This window comes from Spea bombifrons, chromosome 5 (genome assembly GCF_027358695.1).
Source record: "Spea bombifrons isolate aSpeBom1 chromosome 5, aSpeBom1.2.pri, whole genome shotgun sequence".
Classification (NCBI taxonomy): Eukaryota; Metazoa; Chordata; class Amphibia; order Anura; family Pelobatidae; genus Spea; species Spea bombifrons.
This window is the reverse complement of record NC_071091.1, coordinates 39,912,349-39,932,673: the sequence shown is the minus strand read 5'-3', so window position 1 is coordinate 39,932,673 and position 20,325 is coordinate 39,912,349. Positions and strand designations below refer to the sequence as shown.

General features: G+C 40.9%; 1 protein-coding gene across 2 annotated transcripts in view; it reads left to right on the top strand.

Annotated features, from left to right (window-relative positions):
• The window catches only part of GOLGA4 (golgin A4), a 71,243-nt gene that overhangs the window by 11,233 nt on the left and 39,685 nt on the right, over window positions 1-20,325 (top strand). For both annotated transcript variants that reach the window (XM_053468198.1, XM_053468197.1), the window contains exons 3-7: window positions 7,496-7,549; window positions 8,575-8,889; window positions 16,585-16,632; window positions 17,262-17,318; window positions 18,446-18,544. In XM_053468198.1, coding sequence (XP_053324173.1) covers window positions 7,496-7,549; window positions 8,575-8,889; window positions 16,585-16,632; window positions 17,262-17,318; window positions 18,446-18,544 — 573 coding nt within the window. The remainder of the gene's footprint in view (window positions 1-7,495; window positions 7,550-8,574; window positions 8,890-16,584; window positions 16,633-17,261; window positions 17,319-18,445; window positions 18,545-20,325) is intronic.

Genomic DNA, 20,325 nt, shown 5'->3' with positions numbered 1-20,325 from the left:
TAAAAAACAATATTTTCAAAGTACAAGAACCCAAACACAATATTTATGAAACAAAATAACCCCAAACATTCTGAAAAGAGGTGGACTATTACTGTTCAAGAAACTTTGCCCCAGCACTTTGCACCCAGCACTTTGCACCCAGCACTTTGCACCCAGCACTTTGCACCCAGCCCTGGCACTTTGCACCCAGCACTTTGCACCAGCCCTGGCACTTTGCATTCAGCACTTTGCACCCAGCATTCAGCACTTTGCACCAGCACTTTGCACTTTGCACCCAGCCCTGGCACTTTGCACCCAGCACTTTGCACCCAGCCCTGGCACTTTGCACCCAGCACTGGCACTTTGCACCCAGCACTTTGCACTGTGCCCCTGCACCCAGTCTCTAACTCTGCCCTGCACCCAGCCCTGCCCCCACATTCTGCCCTGCCCCCACACTCACACTCTGCCCTGCACCCACTCTGCCCTGCACCCACACTCACACCCTGCCCTGCATCCCCACCCCCACTCTGCCCTGCACCCAGTCTCCCACTCTGCCCTGCACCCAGTCTCCTGCCCTGCACCCCCCACACCCACTCTGCCCTGCACCCAGTCTCCTGCCCTGCACCCCCCACCCCCACTCTGCCCTGCACCCCCACCCCCACTCTGCCCTGCACCCCCACCCCCACTCTGCCCTGCACCCACACTCACGAACCGCTCTGTGCGAATGGAGCCACTCGCACAGAGCGAACCGCTCTGTGCGAGTGGCTCTGTGCGATCCGTGCACATAGACATGAAGAATACTTACCTCCGGAACGCGTCACATCCGTCACGTAGCTAAAAGAAGGCGGAGACTGCAGAGCGTGTAGCAGAAGCGGGGAACGCTCGCGGAGGTAAGTAAAAGGAGCCGAGTGCTCCAACAACGAATTGATCACTCGATTAATCGATAACGGAAATCGTTATCGATGATTTCCGTTATCGATTATTATCGATTTTATCGATTCGTTGTTTCAGCTCTAGTACTGTTATACATTAGTGAAATTGCCATCTGTGGCAAACCCAAAAAATTAGTTTCCTCTTTAGAAAGCCTCTCCCCTTTTTTCTTACACCATCCAGAGGTAGCCATTTCTACCCCTGAGGATTGCTAACTCAATAGGGAATCATAATTACGCACATCTGCTAATTAAATACTAATATAGCAACCTCCACAGATTACACACACAGTGTTTTTTTTAATCTATATATACACACTATTATGATTATCTTTTATTTATATAGCGCCAAAAGTTTACACAGCGCTTAATACAATACATCTATTCAAAAGGTATGGCAAGAATTAACGGGCTATTACAAACCGATACATTAGGTGAAGAGAGCCCTGCTCGCAAGCTTACAATCTTGAAGGAATGGGGTGACAAACATAAGGCACAGAGAATGGGGGGGGGGGTTGTATCAATGACAAGGAAGTTCTATTAGCTAAAATGGTATGCTTCTCTGAGGAAGTGGGTTTTGAGATGTTTCTTGAATGTCGGGAGGGAGGGTGATTGCTGAATGTTCGTTGGGAGTAGATTCCAGAGATATGGGGCAGCTCGAGTGAAATCTTGTAGACGGGAAAAGGAAGAGGTGATAAGTGAGGAGGAGAGCCTTAGCCCAAGAACTTACGGATCGAGTAGGAGAGTATTTGCTTATGAGGGCAGAAATGTATGGAGGGCCTTATATGTTAGTACCAGGATTTTAAATTTAATTCTAAAGGTAAACGGGAGCCAGTGGAAGCTTTCACAGAGTGGGGAAGCAGAAGAGGAGCAGCAGCATTTAGGACAGACTGTAGAGGAGAGAGCCGAGACAGTGGAATGCCAACCAGAAGAGTGTTCCAGTAGTCAAGACGGGAAATAAGTGAATGAACCAGAGTTTTTGTGTATTCTTGGGTGAGGAATGGGTGGGTACGAGAGATGTTTTTTAGGTGCAAGCGACAGGATCTGGTGAGGGAATGAATGTTAGGGATGAAGGAAAGGTTAGAGTAATGAATGACCCCAAGGCATTGGGCCTGGTTAGTAAGAGAGATAGTTGTGTTGTGTTGTTAATGGTGATAGAGAATTCAGGTAGTGGAGTGGATATGGAGGAAGGGAAGATAATGAGTTCAGTTTTAGAAAGATTAAGTATATAACTTACTTACCATCACACCTATATGGGTTTGTTGGATATCTCATTAAAAAACATGAGCATTAATATAAAGTAGCCCCCTTGTAGCTATATTGGCCTCAATTCTTCTGGGAAAGCTTTCCACGATATTTTGGAGTGTGCTCTTGGGAATCTTTGCCCATTTAGCCAAAAGGACATTTGTGAGGTCGGGCGCTGATGTTGGCATTCCACTTCATTCCAAAGGTGTTCAGTAGAGTTAAGCACAGGGCTCTGTGCAGGCCACTTGAATTCCTATACACCAAATTCATCAAACCATGTCTTTATGGACCTTGCTTTGTGCACATGGGCACTGTCATGCTGGATCAGGAAAGGGTCTTCCCAAAACTGGTGCAAGTTGGAAACATACAATTATCTAAAGCGACTTTGTATGCCACTGCATTAACATTATTTTTGACTGAAACTAAGGGGCCTAACCGAAATCCTGAAAACGGCCCAGACCATTCCTCTTCCTCCACCAAATTCTACAGTTTGAACTGTGCGTTACAGTAGATGGCACTCTCCTGGCATCCACCATACCCAGATTTGCCCATCAGGCTCCAGCAGCCATGCTAGGTGAGCGTGCGTTGTCTACCTCTTCGTGGCTGAACTGTTGTTACACCTAGATGCTTTCTAGGAGGACAAAAATTTGGTGTTACTTGTGGCAAATGTTAGATCCTATGACAGTAAGATAAGCTGAAAACCCAAAACTAACTAACTAAGAGGGGTGTCCACATACTTTTGGTCAAACTACACATTTCAGAACTTATTCTCACTTGTTCATATGAGCGTTTTAAGCCAATAGTGCTGAATTATATCATCCACAATAAAAAAAGCTATAAATATTAAGGAGCAGTCCAAACCCCAACATTGCATTTTGTTTTTGATGTAAGTTGGAATGCCATCTTCTCCCGGCATCCTGTGCTGAAATTAGGAATCTTTAATATGTAAACCTATTACATGCTCACTAGAGCTCCCTTTGAAGTCAAGGAAGTTGCAGCCTGTTTGCTATCAAAATATCGGTGATCAGATAGCATATGTATATTAACTGCTGCTTCTCCCGTTGATTTTCATGGGAGCTGTACTGGGCATGAGCATGCCGGTGAATGCTCCATGCTTGCAGTGGTGGCAGCTAGGGCAGAAGTCTCATTTTCCGTAAATATATAATGCATGAACCTGGACTGTAGTGTGCATTCAGCAAGAAAATAGTGCTCACTTAAAGAAAACAATATGTGGTAGGTATTTAGGCTTTCATGTTTTCCATTTATATTATTGCTAATGTAGCGGTTTGGACAGAGGGCTGAATTCACCAGATTGTGGCAAAATGAATTGAGGCACAATGTGAGTTTCCATCAAATCAACAAACTTGTAAAGGTGTCAATGGAGCTTTAGTGAGACGCGTTGTAACACTGTGAGGTGTTCTGGGGAGGGGAGAGATTTAGCTTTTTCGTCTTTTATACTACATAATTAAATTCAGATACAATAAAACATTTTGCTTCACTTCAACTTGGTGAATACAGCCCTATATCTTTTTTACTCTAAAGATGTATATATTTTTACAATCTGATTATTTATTTATTTCTAACTCCATTGCATTGAATGGCACAGCTGCTGGCCGGGATGATAGCAGAACCTGCTTTACTCTCTGAGTACACTATCTTTGCACTGGACCATACCAAACGGTCCAAACCACAGAGTGACAGTGTGGTGAGTCCATCCCTTCTTATCTAGAAGGGGAAGAATTCTCGTCTTGCTTGTTGCATAGACCACTCCCAGCTTTCATCCAGTAGCAAATGAGTATGTAGTAACCCAGCACTAAACTTTGTAGTCTTGTGTGCTTTTATTAATGTGGGTTGTTCTGTAGTTTTCATAGTGTGTAATACCAGAGCTTTATTCTAATGCTTTATTGACAAAGCTAATGCATGAGGTGAGTCAGTTGAAGCTTTTGTCTCATTAACCTCCAACATTAACAGCTGTCTGTGGCCGTAATCAATTGAAATAAAGGTAAACATGGCAGGCATTCATTTATTAGACTACTATTTTACAAACTCTCCAAAGGAGAACAACTTTGTTTAAATTTTATTAGTAATTACTTCTTGAGACTATAATGTAATTTGTTTTGGTCTCCATTTCTAATTGAATATAATGACTTGGAATATATCATGTAGAGCTTTCTTCTTAATTGCAGTTCATTTGATGGTTGAGCATAGTGGAGTAGTTCCATCTTCCTACACAAAATATGCTTTTTTGATAAAAGTAAAGTGATGGATTCAGGCATTCATTTGTTGGTTTTCTTGTTTTTGAAAGTATCCTCCTGTCACTTTTGTATTACTCCTGGGTAACGGCAACTACATGCTGTAACAAGATACAAATGGATATACCAAAAATGTTTTAATTAATAAATACAGTTTAACAATGTTAATGTATACTCCCAAAATGTGTCACTTGCATCCTGGCAGTGCTTATAATGAAAGTCTGCAAGCTCCTAGTACCATCTGTTATCTCTCACACTAATGCATTATAGAGTAGAGTGCTTGCAATCCTGCTCTAATGTATAGGAATAAGAGTATTGATGTTAACTGGGGCAGCAATGCCCAAGTATATTTTTTAGACTTGTTCTGAACTCTCCCATGTCAGCAAATGCCATTATTGCTGGCTTCCCACTGATAGCTTGGACGATCGGTTATTTCCTTCCAGTAGGTGTCAATGCCGACATCTACAAGAAAGTCTTATGAGGGAGAAAAGAGATTGACCCCCCCCCCCACTGGCTGATCGCGCATATTGTCAAAAAGTTGCACTTGGAACAGTGTGCAAGGAAAACAAAAGGAAAATAAAAAGAAAAGTAATAAAATGCCCCAATACTCTATAGCCTTACAAGTTCAAGTAAATATATATTGAAAACAAAAAACTTTACGACCCAGAAGTCAGAAGTATACAAAATGCAATATTAAATGTGTAAGAGATGAATGTGGCCCTCTAGAACATAAACATACTACTGTAATCTGGGAATGATTCCGAACATAAATTGGGTTATTGTTTAGCAATGGCTATTCTATTTTACATGGAATCTTCATATTACCAGTATTTATGTCTTATGTATTTCTGTGATTTCAAAAGAAGTTCGTACTTGCCCTGAAAAAATACCAATGTTTAAATTGTGTAGGTACATCAAAATATACAAAAGGGAATGACTTGTTTAACACACGTTGACAATGTGACAAAAAAAACAAAAAAAAAAACTCCAGACTTTAAGGTGGTCATCACATACCCTTACAAAGGCTACCTGAATCAATCAAGAATATGGACAACTTAACACTAGAGGAGCAAAACATAATAAGGGGAGAAATAATACCAGGAACATTTCTGCTTCCATGATCTACACATACTTATTTCATATATTTTGAATGAATATAATCTGCCTGTGTTTAACACTACACTGTAGCTTTTGCTTTGTGTAGAGTAACTGTACCGATCTATGTTTGTATCCACTGTCATGATTTATTCAACAAAAATAAAGCCAAAATTTAGAAGCCATGTGGGGAAAAACAGTATGCCTTAAGTATGAAAAAAGTATGCCTTCAGATTTAGTAGCTTGTAGAACCATCTTTGGCAGCAATAACTTGTAATTTTTCTGTATGAATTTATCAGTCTCTCACATCATTGTTGCTTCAGTTCATTGTGGGCATTTGTTTATGCACATCTCTCTTTAGGTCCCACTACAGCTTTTCAATCGAGTTGAGTTCTGGACTGTGACTGGGCCTTTGCAACACCTTGATTCTTTTCTTTTTCAGCCATTCTGTTTTGCTGTAGATTTGCTGGTGGGTTTGGGATCATTGTCCTGTTGCATAACAAATACGGCCAAGCTTTAGCTGTCGGACAGATGGCCTTGCATTTGACTCTAGAATACTTTTGGTATACGGAGGATTTCATGGTTGACTCGATCGCAAGGTTCCCAGGTCCTATGTCTGGTAAACAAGCCCAAAATATCACCCCTCCTCCACCCTTCTTGACAGATAGCATACGGTTTTTGTGCTGTTGCTGTGTTTAGTTTTCGTCAAACGTGGCGCTATACATTATGGCTAAACATCTCCACTTAGGTCTTGTCTGTCCATAAGACATTGCTCCGGAAGGCTTGTGGTTTTTTCAGATGCAACTTTGCAGACCTAAGCCGTGCTGCCGTATTCTTAGAGAGAATAGGTTTTCTCCTGGCAAGCCTTCCAAACAAACCATACTTGTACAGTCTTTTTCTAATTGTACTGTCATGAAACATGGCTGTAGAGTCTGAGATGTAACTCTTGGGTTATTAGCAATTTCTCTGAGCATTGCATGATCTGACCATGGGGTTAATTTGCTCTGTCCACTCTTAGGAAGATTGGCGACTGTCTTGAATGTTTTCCATTCTTGAATAATCTTTCTAACTGTAGAATGATGGATTTATAATTTATTGATGATTATCAATTTATCAAGGGCATTTGATTAGCAGCAGCTGTCTGCTACTACATAATTCCTATGAAAGCAGCAAGGGTATACTTAGTTTCACACATGGCTTCTTCGTTTTGGATTTATTTTTGTTGAATAAATCATGACATGGTGTAATATGTCATGTGTTGTTCATCTGATGTTGTATTTACCTAATTTTTAGACCTACTAAGGAACAGATGATTGTTATGTCCTGATATGTAAAAACAGAATTCAAAGGTGTACTTTTTTTTTTTTTTTTTTTTTACACGATTGTGTGTATGTGTAGAGAGAACTACAAGTGTAAGCAATGCAGAATATTACTGTAGCTACATGGTAAAAAGATTTTCCTGCAAAATCCTATAAACAAAGGTTACTTGTGATGAAATTACCACTTGGATCCTGGCGCCAATTTTCCTCACTAACATGTTTTTGGTTATTTTGTCTCCGAAGTTTTAAGATTTAATAAAGCACCTAACTTGCATGCGGATGTGGAATTAACAGAACAAAAAGCAATATATATATATATTTGTTCTTAAAGTACTGAAATCTGTTTAGGTTGCGGGATTTTACTAATAAGCTTTGTTTTATTTCATGGTGTTTGTGTATACACAAAGCTATATAGCTATTAACCTATATGCCTATTTCTGAATGTATTCATTTAGTTATGTCTTTATTTATCTTTATGTATATATGTTAATATGTGGATTCAACGGTATGAATACTTTATTAAAATACATTAACAGTTATGAAACTATTGAAGAAACCATTCTTGTTTGTACATAAATGAAAAGGCTATAACTGGTCTATTCATTACTTATGGTCCCCCCATTAGCATATTTATGTTGAATAATGAATATATGCTTATTTTCCACTTTACACCCAGAATGAATCCAGGTCTGCAGATAACATGAATGGTAATGATCCTGCCTCTACTCAGGTGAGTGACCAAAAAACACTACTATGGTCACCATTTTCGTTTTTCTGCAATTATACCTTTAGTTATTTTCTTTTCTTCATTAAATGGTTTTCAAGTAGTTATTGAAGTATAATTGTGAGAACATTTCAGACTGAGGCTAGTGTTTTCCTCAGAGAGATGGCTGTATAAGCGTAACTATTTTATTATTTCTAGCAGTAATATTTTTCTCGCCATAACCTTGCTAAATAGTTTTCCAACAGTCTTTGTTTCGCCATGCACTTTAAGATTGTCATTGCAAGTAGCTGTGATATTTGGGTGACATTACCTACTCGAAACATCATAGGACTCACTGTGGCAGAATTAATGAAGACTTGCTTGTGCTAATTAAATATGTTTTGCGTGTTTGTTGGTTAGATACTCCAATATGACAAGGACTTTGCGTGACTAGTCATAGATAACAGCTTATATTCAGAAAAAAGTTTAAATCTTTAGAATTTTAGTATTCTGAAAAAGTAATGAATTATGCATGAAATGTTACTAAAGGAAAGCAGTCACTTTCAATTTTTAGAAAATAACCTGAAGATAGGCCCTCACTTTTTATGCACGTTTTAATTTTATAAGTAGAATTGGGAAATGATACATAGTTTAGGTTGTTAACGGTGTTAAAAACTAAAGACGTTTTCTTGAAAAACATTACGTGATACTCTTGTAAACTGTTTTCTGTTTTAAAATCATGTACAGTTCAGTAGTTTCATGTTCAAAACATTCGACTGGGGCCTCAATTTTTCCCTCTCCGTTGCTCTGCCTTCCAAGCTCTGTTATTACAGAAGGGACATTTGCTTGAAGGTCTTCTAGTGTAAAGGGGACTGGGTGTAGGAGGTTAGATTGCTTTGATGCAACACGTAGAGGAGGGCTTTGGAGTGTTTCTTTGCAACTCTAGTATCTCAATGAATAGTAAAGTGGCATGGCTCTTACGGTGAAAAAAAAACAATTACATAAAAATGTAAAAAAAATCTCTGAATAATGATGTGTTTTCGTGTTTGCAGAAGAGTGAGGCACAGTCATTTGCACAAAAACTTCAGTTAAGAGTCCCTTCAATGGAATCGTTATTTCGTAGCCCTGTCAAGGAATCGTTGTTTCGATCTCCTTCAAAGGAGTCCCTGGTCAGAAGTGGTTCGCGTGAGTCACTGAATCGAATCGATGCAGAAAGCCCAGGTCCTATATTCGACCCTCCCTCTGATATCGAAAGTGAGGCTGAAGATACTGTAGTAAACATGGAAGGCCTTAATAAAGACCAACTTTTTCATCGGCTCCGTAGGATGGAAAAGAGTTTGGCCAACTACAGAGGGAAATATTCAGAGGTATGGTTCTTTATGTGACAAATACTTAAATTGGTTAAATAATTATTGAGGGTTATTTGCCATTATCATATAAAATATCTGTGTGGCAAAGATCCCCATACATGTCTATGAATGAAAAGTAAAATTTTTGATATCTGTATGTATGTGTATATCTATATATACACACTCACACTCACTGGCCACTTTATTACGTACACCTGTTCCATTGCTTTTAACACAAATAGCAAACCGAGCATCAGAATGGGGAAGAATGTGGATTTAAGTGACTTTGAAAGTGGCATGGTTGTTTGTGCCAGACAGACTGGTCTGAGTATTTCAGAAAATGCTGCTCTGCTGGGAATTTCACGCACAACCATCTCTAGGGTTTACAGAGCATGGTCCGAAAAAGAGAAAATATCCAGTGAGTAGCAGTTGTGTGGACAAAATTTTGTTTTTAGGTCAGAAGAGAATGGGGAGACTGGTTCGAGATGACAGAACGGCAACAGTAAGTCAAATAACCCCTTTTTACAACCAAAGTACACAGAATACTATCTCTGAACACACAACATGTCAAACCATGAAGCAGATGGGCTACAGCAACAGAAGACCCCATCGGGTGTACTAAGAACAGGAAACTGAGGCTACAATTCGCATAGGCTCACCAAAATTGGACAATGGAAGACTGGAAGAAAATTGCTTGGTCTGATGAGTCTCGATTCCAGCTGCAACATTTAGATGGCAGGGTCAGACTTTGGCGTAAACAACATGAAAGCCTGTATCCATCCTGCCGTGTATCTATGGTTCAGGCTGGTGGTGGTGTAATGGTGTGGGGGTGTCAGGACCAGGGCAAGCAGGTTGGGTAGGAGCCCATGTGCAGGGGATACTGGGGATTCTGTCTGTAACCGTTTATGCATATTGATGGGTAGGTAGGCACACAGATGGAATAGCAGGACTGGAAAACATAGAAACATAGAAAGTGACGGCAGATAAGAGCCAGAAGGCCCATCCAGTCTGCCCAACCTCTGAGTACTCTCCTTTAGTACTTGCCCTTATCCTATATCTAGCTTGGCATTATGCCTATCCCATGCTTGCTTAAATGACTTTACTGTATTAGCATCTACCACTTCCACTGGGAGGCTATTCCATGGGTCCACTACCCTTTCCGTAAAGTAATATTTTCTGATGTTACCATTAAACCTTTGCCCCTCTAGTTTATGCTTGTGTCCTCTTGTTGCGGTTTTATTTCTCCTTTTAAATAAACTTTCTTCCTTTACTTTGTTGATTCCCTTTAAGTATTTAAATGTTTCTATCATATCCCCCCTGTCCCGTCTTTTTTCCAGGCTATATAGGTTAAGATCCTTTAACCTGTCCTGGTAAGGTTTATTTTGTAATCCATAAACCATTTTAGTAGCCCTTCTCTGCACTTTCTCCAACATATCTATATCCTTCTGGAGATATGGTCTCCAGTACTGTACACAATACTCCAAGTGAGGTCTCACCAGTGATCTGTACAGCGGCATGAGCACTTCCCTCTTCCTACTGCTAATACCTCTCCCTATACAACCAAGCATTCTGCTAGCATTACCTGCTGCTCTACTGCATTGTCTACCTACCTTTAAATCCTCAGAAATAATTACCCCTAAATCCCTTTCCACACACGTTGAGGTTAGGACAGTACCAAATAGTCTATACTCTGCCCTTGGGTTTTTATGCCCCAGGTGCATTACTTTGCATTTATCCACGTTAAATGCCAATTGCCACAGCTCTGACCATTTTTCCAGCTTACCTAGATCGTTTGCCATTTGGCTTCTTCCTCCAGGAACATCAACCCTGTTGCAAATTTTTGTGTCGTCAGCAAATAAACATACCTTTCCATCAACACCATCTGCAATATCACTAATGAAAATATTAAAGAGAATGGGTCCAAGTACAGATCCCTGAGGTATCCCACTGGTAACAAGACCTTGTTCTGAATATACGCCATTGACTACAACCCTCTGTTTTCTGTCACTCAGCCACTCCTTAATCCATTCAACAACATTGGGATCTAAACCCAGAGATTGCAGTTTATTTATAAGTCTTCTATGTGGGACAGTGTCAAAGGCCTTACTGAAATCCAGATACGCAATGTCTACTGCACCACCTTGATCAATTACTTTAGTCACCCAATCAAAAAAATCAATAAGATTTGTTTGGCAAGATCTTCCTGAGGAAAACCCATGTTGTTTTTGATCTTGAAAGCCATGTGACTTCAGATGTTCAACAATCCTTTCCTTTAACATTGTTTCCATTAATTTTCCCACTACAGATGTAAGAATAACTGGCCTGTAGTTGCCCCTTTTTTGTGTATGGGCACAACATTCGCTACTTTCCAGTCCCCAGGGACAACTCCCGTTACCAATGATTCGTTAAATATATCAGTTAACGGTTTTGCTAGTACACCCCCAAGCTCTTTTAATAACTTGGGGTGTATCCCATCAGGCCCCATCGACTTATTTGTCTTTACCTTAGACAACTGAAGTAAAACCTCCGCCTCGATAAACTCACATATTTCAAATGATTCAGTCTTTTTTCCCAACTGAGGTCCCATTCCATCATTCTCATCTGTAAAAACTGAACAGAAATATTCGTTGAGGCAGTCAGCTAAACCTTCATCCTCTTCTACATATATGCCTTTTGTTTTTAGTCTAACTAATCCTTGTTTAACTTTCCTTTTCTCATTTATATATCTAAAAAATGTTTTATCTCCATTTTTTACTGATAGGGCAATTCGCTCTTCTGCCTGTGATTTGGCAGTTTTTATAACTTTCTTTGCCTCTTTCTGCCTAATTTTATAGATCTGTCTATCTTCCTCACTTTGGGTATTTTTGTATCTACTAAAGGCTAACTTCTTGTCTTTCACGATTTTGGCCACTTCTGCAGAGTACCACAGCGGTTTCCTTAATTTTTTACTCTTACTGACCAACCTAATACAATTTTCTGTTATCTTCGATAAAACAGCTTTTACAAAATCCCATTTCTCCTGAACACCATTTAAATTGTGCCAGTCTGAAAAGTCAGCTTTTCTAAAATCTAAAACTTTTGTTTTTGTGTGGTGTGACTCAGTCACTGTTCGTATATTAAACCACACAGACTGATGATCACTAGATCCCAAACTTTCACCTACAGAAATATCTGTTAACAAATCTCCATTTGTGAACACTAAATCCAATGTGGCCTCCTTACGAGTTGGTTCCTCAACCACCTGTTTTAAAGATAATCCCAATAAGGAGTTTAGAATATCCGCACTCCTGGTACAACCAGCTACTTTCGTTTTCCAGTTCACATCAGGGAGATTAAAGTCACCCATGATTGTAACATCCCCCTTCACTGTCATTTTAGCTATTTCCTCCACTAGTAGATTATCGAGTTCTTCTACTTGTCCTGGGGGTCTATAAATCACACCTATGCGAGTTACTTTACTTTTGCCAAATTGTACTGTAACCCAAACCGACTCTAAGTTCTCTTCACCAACTTGTATTAAGTTAGATTTTATGTTATTTTTCACATATAGGGCCACCCCTCCCCCTTTCCTGCCCTTTCTATCTTTCCTATATAAAGAGTACCCCGGTATTGATATGTCCCAGTCATTTTTCTCATTATACCATGTCTCATTAACAGCCACTATATCAACATTCTCAGTTGCCACAACTGTTACAAGTTCATGGATCTTATTCCCTAAACTGCGAGCATTTGTAGACATGACCTTTAGCTTGTCATTTAACACCGATGCTGCAATCACTTTCTGTCCTTGCTTTGGGGGGCAAAATATATGCTTCTCCCTATTATCTTTATAGACCAAGCCCCCAGATCCACCCACCTGGTTACTAAGTAAATCGCCTTCCCTTTCTATACTGTCTAACCCGGTATTTATTCCCCCCCCCCATTCCTAGTTTAAAATCTCCTCCAACCGTCTAACCATTCTCTCCCCAAGCACATTGGACCCTCTTGCATTTAGGTGCAATCCATCACGACTATAGAGATTGTACCCCAAAGCAAAATCAGCCCAGTGCTCTAAGAACCCAAAGCCCTCCTTCTTACACCAAGACTTCAGCCATGCATTTAGCTGCCTAATCTCCCGCTGCCTTTCTGGTGTAGCGCATGGCACAGGTAGTATCTCTGAGAATACTACCTTGGAGGTCCTTTTCTTAATCTTACTACCCAAGTCCCTAAAATTATCTTTTAGGACACTCCATCTTCCTATGTCATTGGTGCCAATGTGCACCAAGACAGCTGGATCCTCACCAGCCCCTCCCAATAATCTATCCACTCTGTCCGCAACATGCCGAACCCGGGCACCCGGGAGACAGCAAACCATTCGGTTGCTGCGATCAGAGCTACAGATTACCCTGTCTGTTTTCCTGATTATTGAATCCCCTACCACCACAACCTGCCTGGGCTTTCCTTCCTTTCGGATCCCCTGCACATTGGATGAGCTGCTCTCCCGGCTGTTAGGGAGAACAGCTTTTTCTGCAAAGCCTACCTCTGAGTCTGCCTCCCCAACATGCTCACTTAAAAGGGCAAATTTGTTGGGAGGGAGAGACTCTGGGCTGGCTTGCGTCTTCCTCTTCCCTTCCCCACTGCAACCACGTCTTACTGTTACCCAGCTATGTGCCTGACTCCCTTCTGACTGATCTCCTCCCTCATTGCTAGGGGCCCCATCTAAACTTTGCTCAGTGAGCAACAGACTCCTCTCAAGGTTGTCAATCTCTCTCAGTGTTTCAATGTGCCTCTTCAGAGCACCAACCTCAGCTTCCAGAGAGACCAATTGATCACACTTACCACAGCGATATGGACCCAGGAACTGCTGTTCCAAGCATGCATACATATGGCATGATGTGCACTGAGTGAAATCTCCAAGGGAGACGCGAGTATAGAATTTAAACAATTGCTTTATGTCACTTACCCTCCTTGCTCTTGCACTCTTGTGTTGCACTAACTGCTGTGGTGCACAAACTGGTCACTTACAGAAAGCAAGTCACTTAGAAAGTGCAAGCCCCTTACAGTGAGCAAGCTCTGTGAGTTTAACCACTTCCTTATATACAGAGCAACACAGTTAATTGATTATAAACCCCACCCTTAACTAATTACACTATAGAAAATGGGAGAGAAAAAAACCAAACAGTTAATGCAAAACACACAGTTTTTTTTTTGTTTTTTTTACCACAAACCCTTCAACCCTCTTGTTGCTGGTTGAGATACAAACCCACTGTTGGTATACTTATAATACCACTTCTCTGCCGCTGCTGTGGTGCACAAACTGGTCACTTACAGAAAGCAAGTCACTTAGAAAATGCAAGCCCCTTACAGTGAGCGGGGAATAGAAGGGAGCCGAGGCAGAGACGGGGCTGACGAGGCCCACTGGCAGGGGTGACGACAGATGAGGCCCACTCAGAGCTGCTGCAAATTGTATATACCAGGAACGGAAGACTAAAAGGGAGGTCGGTATAACACTCCAAGTCAGAGGCCGAAGAACAGGACCGGGAACAAGCCACAGCAAGGAGCTGCTTACACTACAATGCAAAGGCACTGTCTGAGGAGCAGAGAAGGTCTTTAAATGCAGGGCTCAACTGAGGTAATAAGGTTGAGCTGTACCTGGTAATTGGGTTCTGAGCGCTCCAGAGGGAGGAGCTTGGCCACTAGTGGTAGCAGATGGATATACCACAGGAATGATTAAGCCATGGTTCAGGCAGCGAAAAGTGGACCCTGACAGTGGGACTTTTTTTGGCACTCTTTGGGCCCCTTAGTACCAATTGAGCATCGTTTAAATGAGACGGCCTGCCTGAATATTGTTGCTGACCATGTCCATCCCTTTATGACCATCGTTTACCCATCTTCTGCTGGCTACATCCAGCAGGATAATGCACCATGTCACAAAGATCGCATCATCTCAAACTGGTTTCTTGACAATGAGTTCACTGTACTCCAATGGTCTCCACAGTCACCAGATCTCAATCCAAGAGAGCACCTTTGGGATGTGGTGGAACGGGAGATTGCCATCATGGATGTGCAGCTGACAAATCTGCAGCCACTGTGTGATGCCATCGTGTCCATAAGGACCAAAATCTCTGAGGAATATTTCCAGCACCTTGTAGAAAGTATGCCACGAAGAATGAAGGCAGAAGGGGGTCTAACCCGGTACTAGCAAGGTGTACCTAATAAAGTGGATAGTGTGTGTATTTATACATGATAGATCAATCGATCAGTTCTGGGTTGAATAGCAGGAACATTCCATGGATGCTACTGTGCTTCCTCCAGCTAAGGCCTATTTTATGCATTTCATGAGATGTGCAACAGCTTTTAAACGGATTTTTTGAAAACATACTATACAAACTCTAAAGGCACTAACATTTTTAAATGTGTGAAAGGTCATTCGCAAACATGGTCAGGGTAACCACTCTTATTTTTCTATTGTTCAGAAACAATAGAAGGAAAAAAAAAACCGTGCCGTGTGCGATCGTTAACAAATGTGAAATGTGAATACTTGACAAATGTCAAGTACATGTCATGTTTACATGTTAGGTGAGTTACAGTAAGGTGAAAAATCATAACTCACCACCATACCTATTCAATATGCAGTGGTCTTCTTCAGCATGAACGCTTTGTACATATATTAAATATTTCCTAAGTGTTTTTTTATAGTTGAATGTTTTTCAGTGGGTAAAATGCTATAAAAATATGGGGTTTCTTTATGTACTGCTGCACCTTTTAAAGACCATTTAAGCACACATCAGTATCCCCAAGGGATTGTATGTACCACGTCTCTGAGATAAATCCCAAGATTAATAACTTTTAAATGACAATGTATACCCCTTAAAAACTTTTCTTCACACAAAAAAATCCAGATTTTTCTTAAAAGCATCTTTGGTAAAAAGTATTTTTCGTCACTAAGTCTAAAGGTTGTTCATTTGAGAGCTTTATAGCCCTTACTATGAAGACATCTTCCATTTTGCAAACAATTCAATGGTAAGGGCCTAATACAAACATTGTAATCTGGCCATGCCTCTGTTGTAAGGACCCACGGATGGCTCTGGTGTTGTGGGTGTCCAACGTGCAAAAGGGTCGCAGTAGTAGGCATCCAGGCCAAAACAAGGATAAGTGCATGCCATACCTACAGGATCCATGGTTAGGTGAAGGACATTGACACAGGCAAGCGTTAAACCCAGAAAGCACTGAAACCTAAACCTAATGCTAATGCAAACCATGAAGATTTGGTTGATCATTTGGCAATAAAATGGAATCTTGCCAGCACTTCACTGTACTTCACATTAGGCAAATCCTAACACTAGCCCTGAACAGAACATCGTCAACAGTAAAACAGGGGAAACAGAACCAAGGTGCTTACCAGTAGTTAGTAGGAACCAAATAGAGGTTTTAATAAAACCCCAAGGCAAATGCCCTCTTCTTGAGTTAGGCAATTATACACCATTAGCAGTTTCTTAGTGTAAACAGATTAAAATAAATTATTCAGTATGTTAGCTTTCTCTTTGTTATCCTTGCTTATCTTCCATTCCTGACCCTTAAAGGACTTCATTACCCATCCCATCTTAATTGTTTTCTTGGGAATAATGTTGGACTTGTACTGCTTTATATAAAAAAACATTGATGGAGCGGTGTGAAATTTTCTTTTATATCGTATTGCTTTTTAGTAACATGAAGAATGTGTTTACTTTTCAGCTTGTTACAACATATAGGACAATTCAGAGGGATAAAGACAAATTGCAGGTGAGATGGTGCTATAGACAAGGCTTAGTGGAGGAAGTGTTGCTGAGTGTTAAAGGGGCTGTTCCACATTAATTGTATTTTACATTATGTGATGAGTAAAAACCTTAGCAGATCTCATTTTTTTTATTCTTACCTCTGAAGGTTTGATTAAAACAACAAATGTATAGGAAGTTTTTCAGTTGCTATGGCAACAACATATAACTGCTTGCCTTTGTGTCACGTGACAAGTGTTCACTGCAAAATGTTACTTAAAGAATTGCTTCTGGGAGAATTTTTTAGCATTCATTCATTACTACTAGAAATGATGTTTCTAAAAAATTAGGTGGAATAGATTTTCCAAGCTGCTTATTAATGTTTGTGATTTATAAATCTCACCGTTTTTTGTTGGTACACGAACTTTAATGTATAACTCTCCCAATGGGTTAGTTAGTCACATTTTAAACTAATCTGCTGAAGACATTGCCATGGGTCTGAAAGGGACAACACACAATTTTTTAATTAATTAAAAAAAAAGAAAATAGCATTTCTGGGAGCCTAGTTTGCTTTAGGTTGCAGATACAGATCACATTTGCACTATGCCTTTACTGGAAGATATTTATTATGCTTGCTGTAATCCTTCTTTATTTCAGTCCATTTTGAGCCAGAGCCAGGATAAAGCACTAAGAAGAATTGGAGAACTGCGAGAGGTAATGTTTTCCACCCCTCAGTTTTAAATTTATCCGTACAAGCGACATTAGTTGGGTTGCAGCCTTTGAGTTGACTCTGCATATATGAGGTGTTAACAGATTCACAGCGTTCTTGTGTGTGACGAGAACAGGCCTGTCACTGTAAACCTACACCAGATTATTATATGTGTTACAAGGGAAAACCCATGCACGTATCAGAAACTTTGGCAAATTGTTAAAATGCTATGTGGTGCTATATACATACATATTTCAGCTCCTTCACTTCACTATTCATTATGAAAAGCAAGTTTATCCAGTATGATTTGAGCTGACCCTTGCATAATGTATAGTTTAATGTGTGAGAAGATTGAAGAAATTATTTAACTATACATCGTACCGGGCTAGCTAAGAACTTCATGCAACAGAAGTTCACTGCGGCTGGCCCTTCATAATATAAAGTCAAGGCGTTGAAACCACAGCTCTCCTGGCCATATTATTTATTATAAATTGATTGTGTGCATGTGTTTGTTTAAAGGGTTGTCTCATAGTTAATGGGATGTTATAACTGTGTGTCTGCATACGTGTCTTGCCTTTATAGATATTTACATGTATTCATAACATGTACCCTTGTAATTTGATGGGGAAAGTTCTAATTGACTGGGGAGTGAGAAGATCTGTATGTGTATAATGATGATTCTCTCCCCTGCACGCCAACAGTCTGTGTTTCAAGTGTGAAGCTATGCTGTCTGACTCATCTGTAGTAATGTAACTAAAATCATATACCTCATTGATTTGAGAACATTTTATAGATTATTTATATTATTGTAAAAAGTCACTTGCTTACCCCTCTAGATCCACAGGCATTTTGGGGATGTCTGCTACACCGGGGTGCAAACTGTTGAACTTTAAAAGAGACCAATGCCCCTGACACCCATTTTAAAACAAGAATGCATATTTAGGTATAGTGTGAGTGCTTTAAATGCATTCTTCCAAAATAAAAAAAAAAGCATTTACATGTCGGGAAAGCATTGACCTTTAAATCAGTGGGGGTCTAAACAGCTAGCGCTGGAGCTGACTGGAGGAGGGAGATGTGTTTGGCCACAAAACTAAATGTACCTATTTACTTCAATATTTGTTTGCTATTATAGGAGCTTCAAATGGATCAGCAAGCCAAGAAGCATCTTCAAGAAGAGTTTGATGCAGCTTTGGAAGAGAAAGATCAACTTATTAGTGTATTACAGACTCAGGTGTGCATTTAAGTCTTATATGATGATAAAACTGACTTGAGGGGCGTAGGTCCCCTTATCTTTTTATAATGGTAATTATAACAAAGTGTGTTATAATATTCAGTGTAGATGGTGGTTAGCTTTCATGGAGTTCTGCGGTATTATTATTTAATTTATCAAGAACTTATGTTCTTTGTGTACATTTCTTTAGTTCACACTGTCAACCATAAGTAAAATTAACTAAGTGGTATTCATATGTTTATCATGTTTGTGACCACTCCACGTCGGAGCCACAGCAATACTATTCACTAAACTGTGAATGGCATTTTGGGGAAACATTTCTTCCTTTTTTCACATTTCTTGTGGTACGTTTAACAAAACACTTTTAAAGTCAGGCCTTCATTATATGTCAGATTTTACAAAGAACTTGGTGCCCATTGAATGAGCCACACTAAAATTTCCCTTGCCATTCCAGGTGGCACATGAGAAGGCTCCGCCTACCAGGTAGGGCAGGAAACACTTTTTAAAAAAAGGAGACCTCCCCCTTCCTCCCCAGTGTTGTTTCCTGCCCTACTCAGGTAGCGGTTAGGCTGTAGCTTACCTTTTCTCTTCTTTTTTGTTTTCTTGGAGCCCCGGGGGGGCGTCCTTTCTCTCCAATCCCTGATAGTGATCCCGGTGGATCCAGGGTGATGCGGCAGCCTCGGAGGCTGTAACTCCGCGGTCCTCGCGGTTACTCGAGGCTCAGTCCTCATTATATGCTGCCCACAGCCCAGGGGGCTCACTGGGACGTGCATCCCCGGGCTCCGGTTCTCTCCGTCCCGGGGAGGAGGAATCCTCAGCGTGAGGCACGGCAGGAGAGCGCTCCGGAGGCGCTGCGAGCGGGACTCTATAGCCGGCTGTGCCGGTTTCACGGCACCCGTTTTTCATTATTCTCCTATCTGCATTACTTCCGGCACTGCGTCCGGGGTCACGAGAGATCAATTGACGGGGAATTTCCGGATGTGACGTTTTCCGGGCCTGGACGCCTAAATGCCTCTATAAAAACGCCAGAATGGGTAAGATCTTTCCTTGCTCTCGTTCCTGTGCTGTATTATTGCATTTTCTACTCCTTTTTTGTGCCTGCCTGTGCCTGAGGATTGTATATTGCCTTTTTCAAGTAGGTGTTTCCCTCCTAGGTTGAAAGGAGATTTCCATTGCTTTCTGTGGTCTCATCTTTGTGTTTTTTCTCCTCAGTCATGTCAGACAAAAATCCAGACATCCCTCCTGAGGCCTCCCCACATAGGAAGTCTGTGGGAAAAACGAAACACAAAGCCTGCTCTTCCTGTAAAAAGACCCTACACGACCCTACGGCCAAAATGTGCAGCTCCTGCTCTCGGCCTAAAGAAGTTTCCGCAACAGAATTTACCTCCTGGTTGAAGGGGGAACTTCAGTCTACCTTTGACTGTTTTCGGGCCATGGCAAGCTCCATTCAGGCGCCGGTGCCTCAGCATCAACTTTACCAGCAGGGTCCACCAAATGTTCTTCCAGATACCCTGGAAGATTATTTGGCTCCTTTTTCGGAATATGACCCCCAGTCTTCGGATGAGGAGGGGGAAATTAAAGAGGAAACCTTTTTCTTCCCAGTCGAAGAAACAGGGAAGCTCATCTCTGCAGTCAGATCTACTTTGAATCTACAGGATGACATGCCAGTCTCAAGACCGGATCCTTTTCAGGGTCACTCTAGGAAACCGCAGACCTTTCCAGTTCACGATTCACTTTCAGCAATAATCACGGAGCAGTGGAGATATCCTGACCGGAGATTC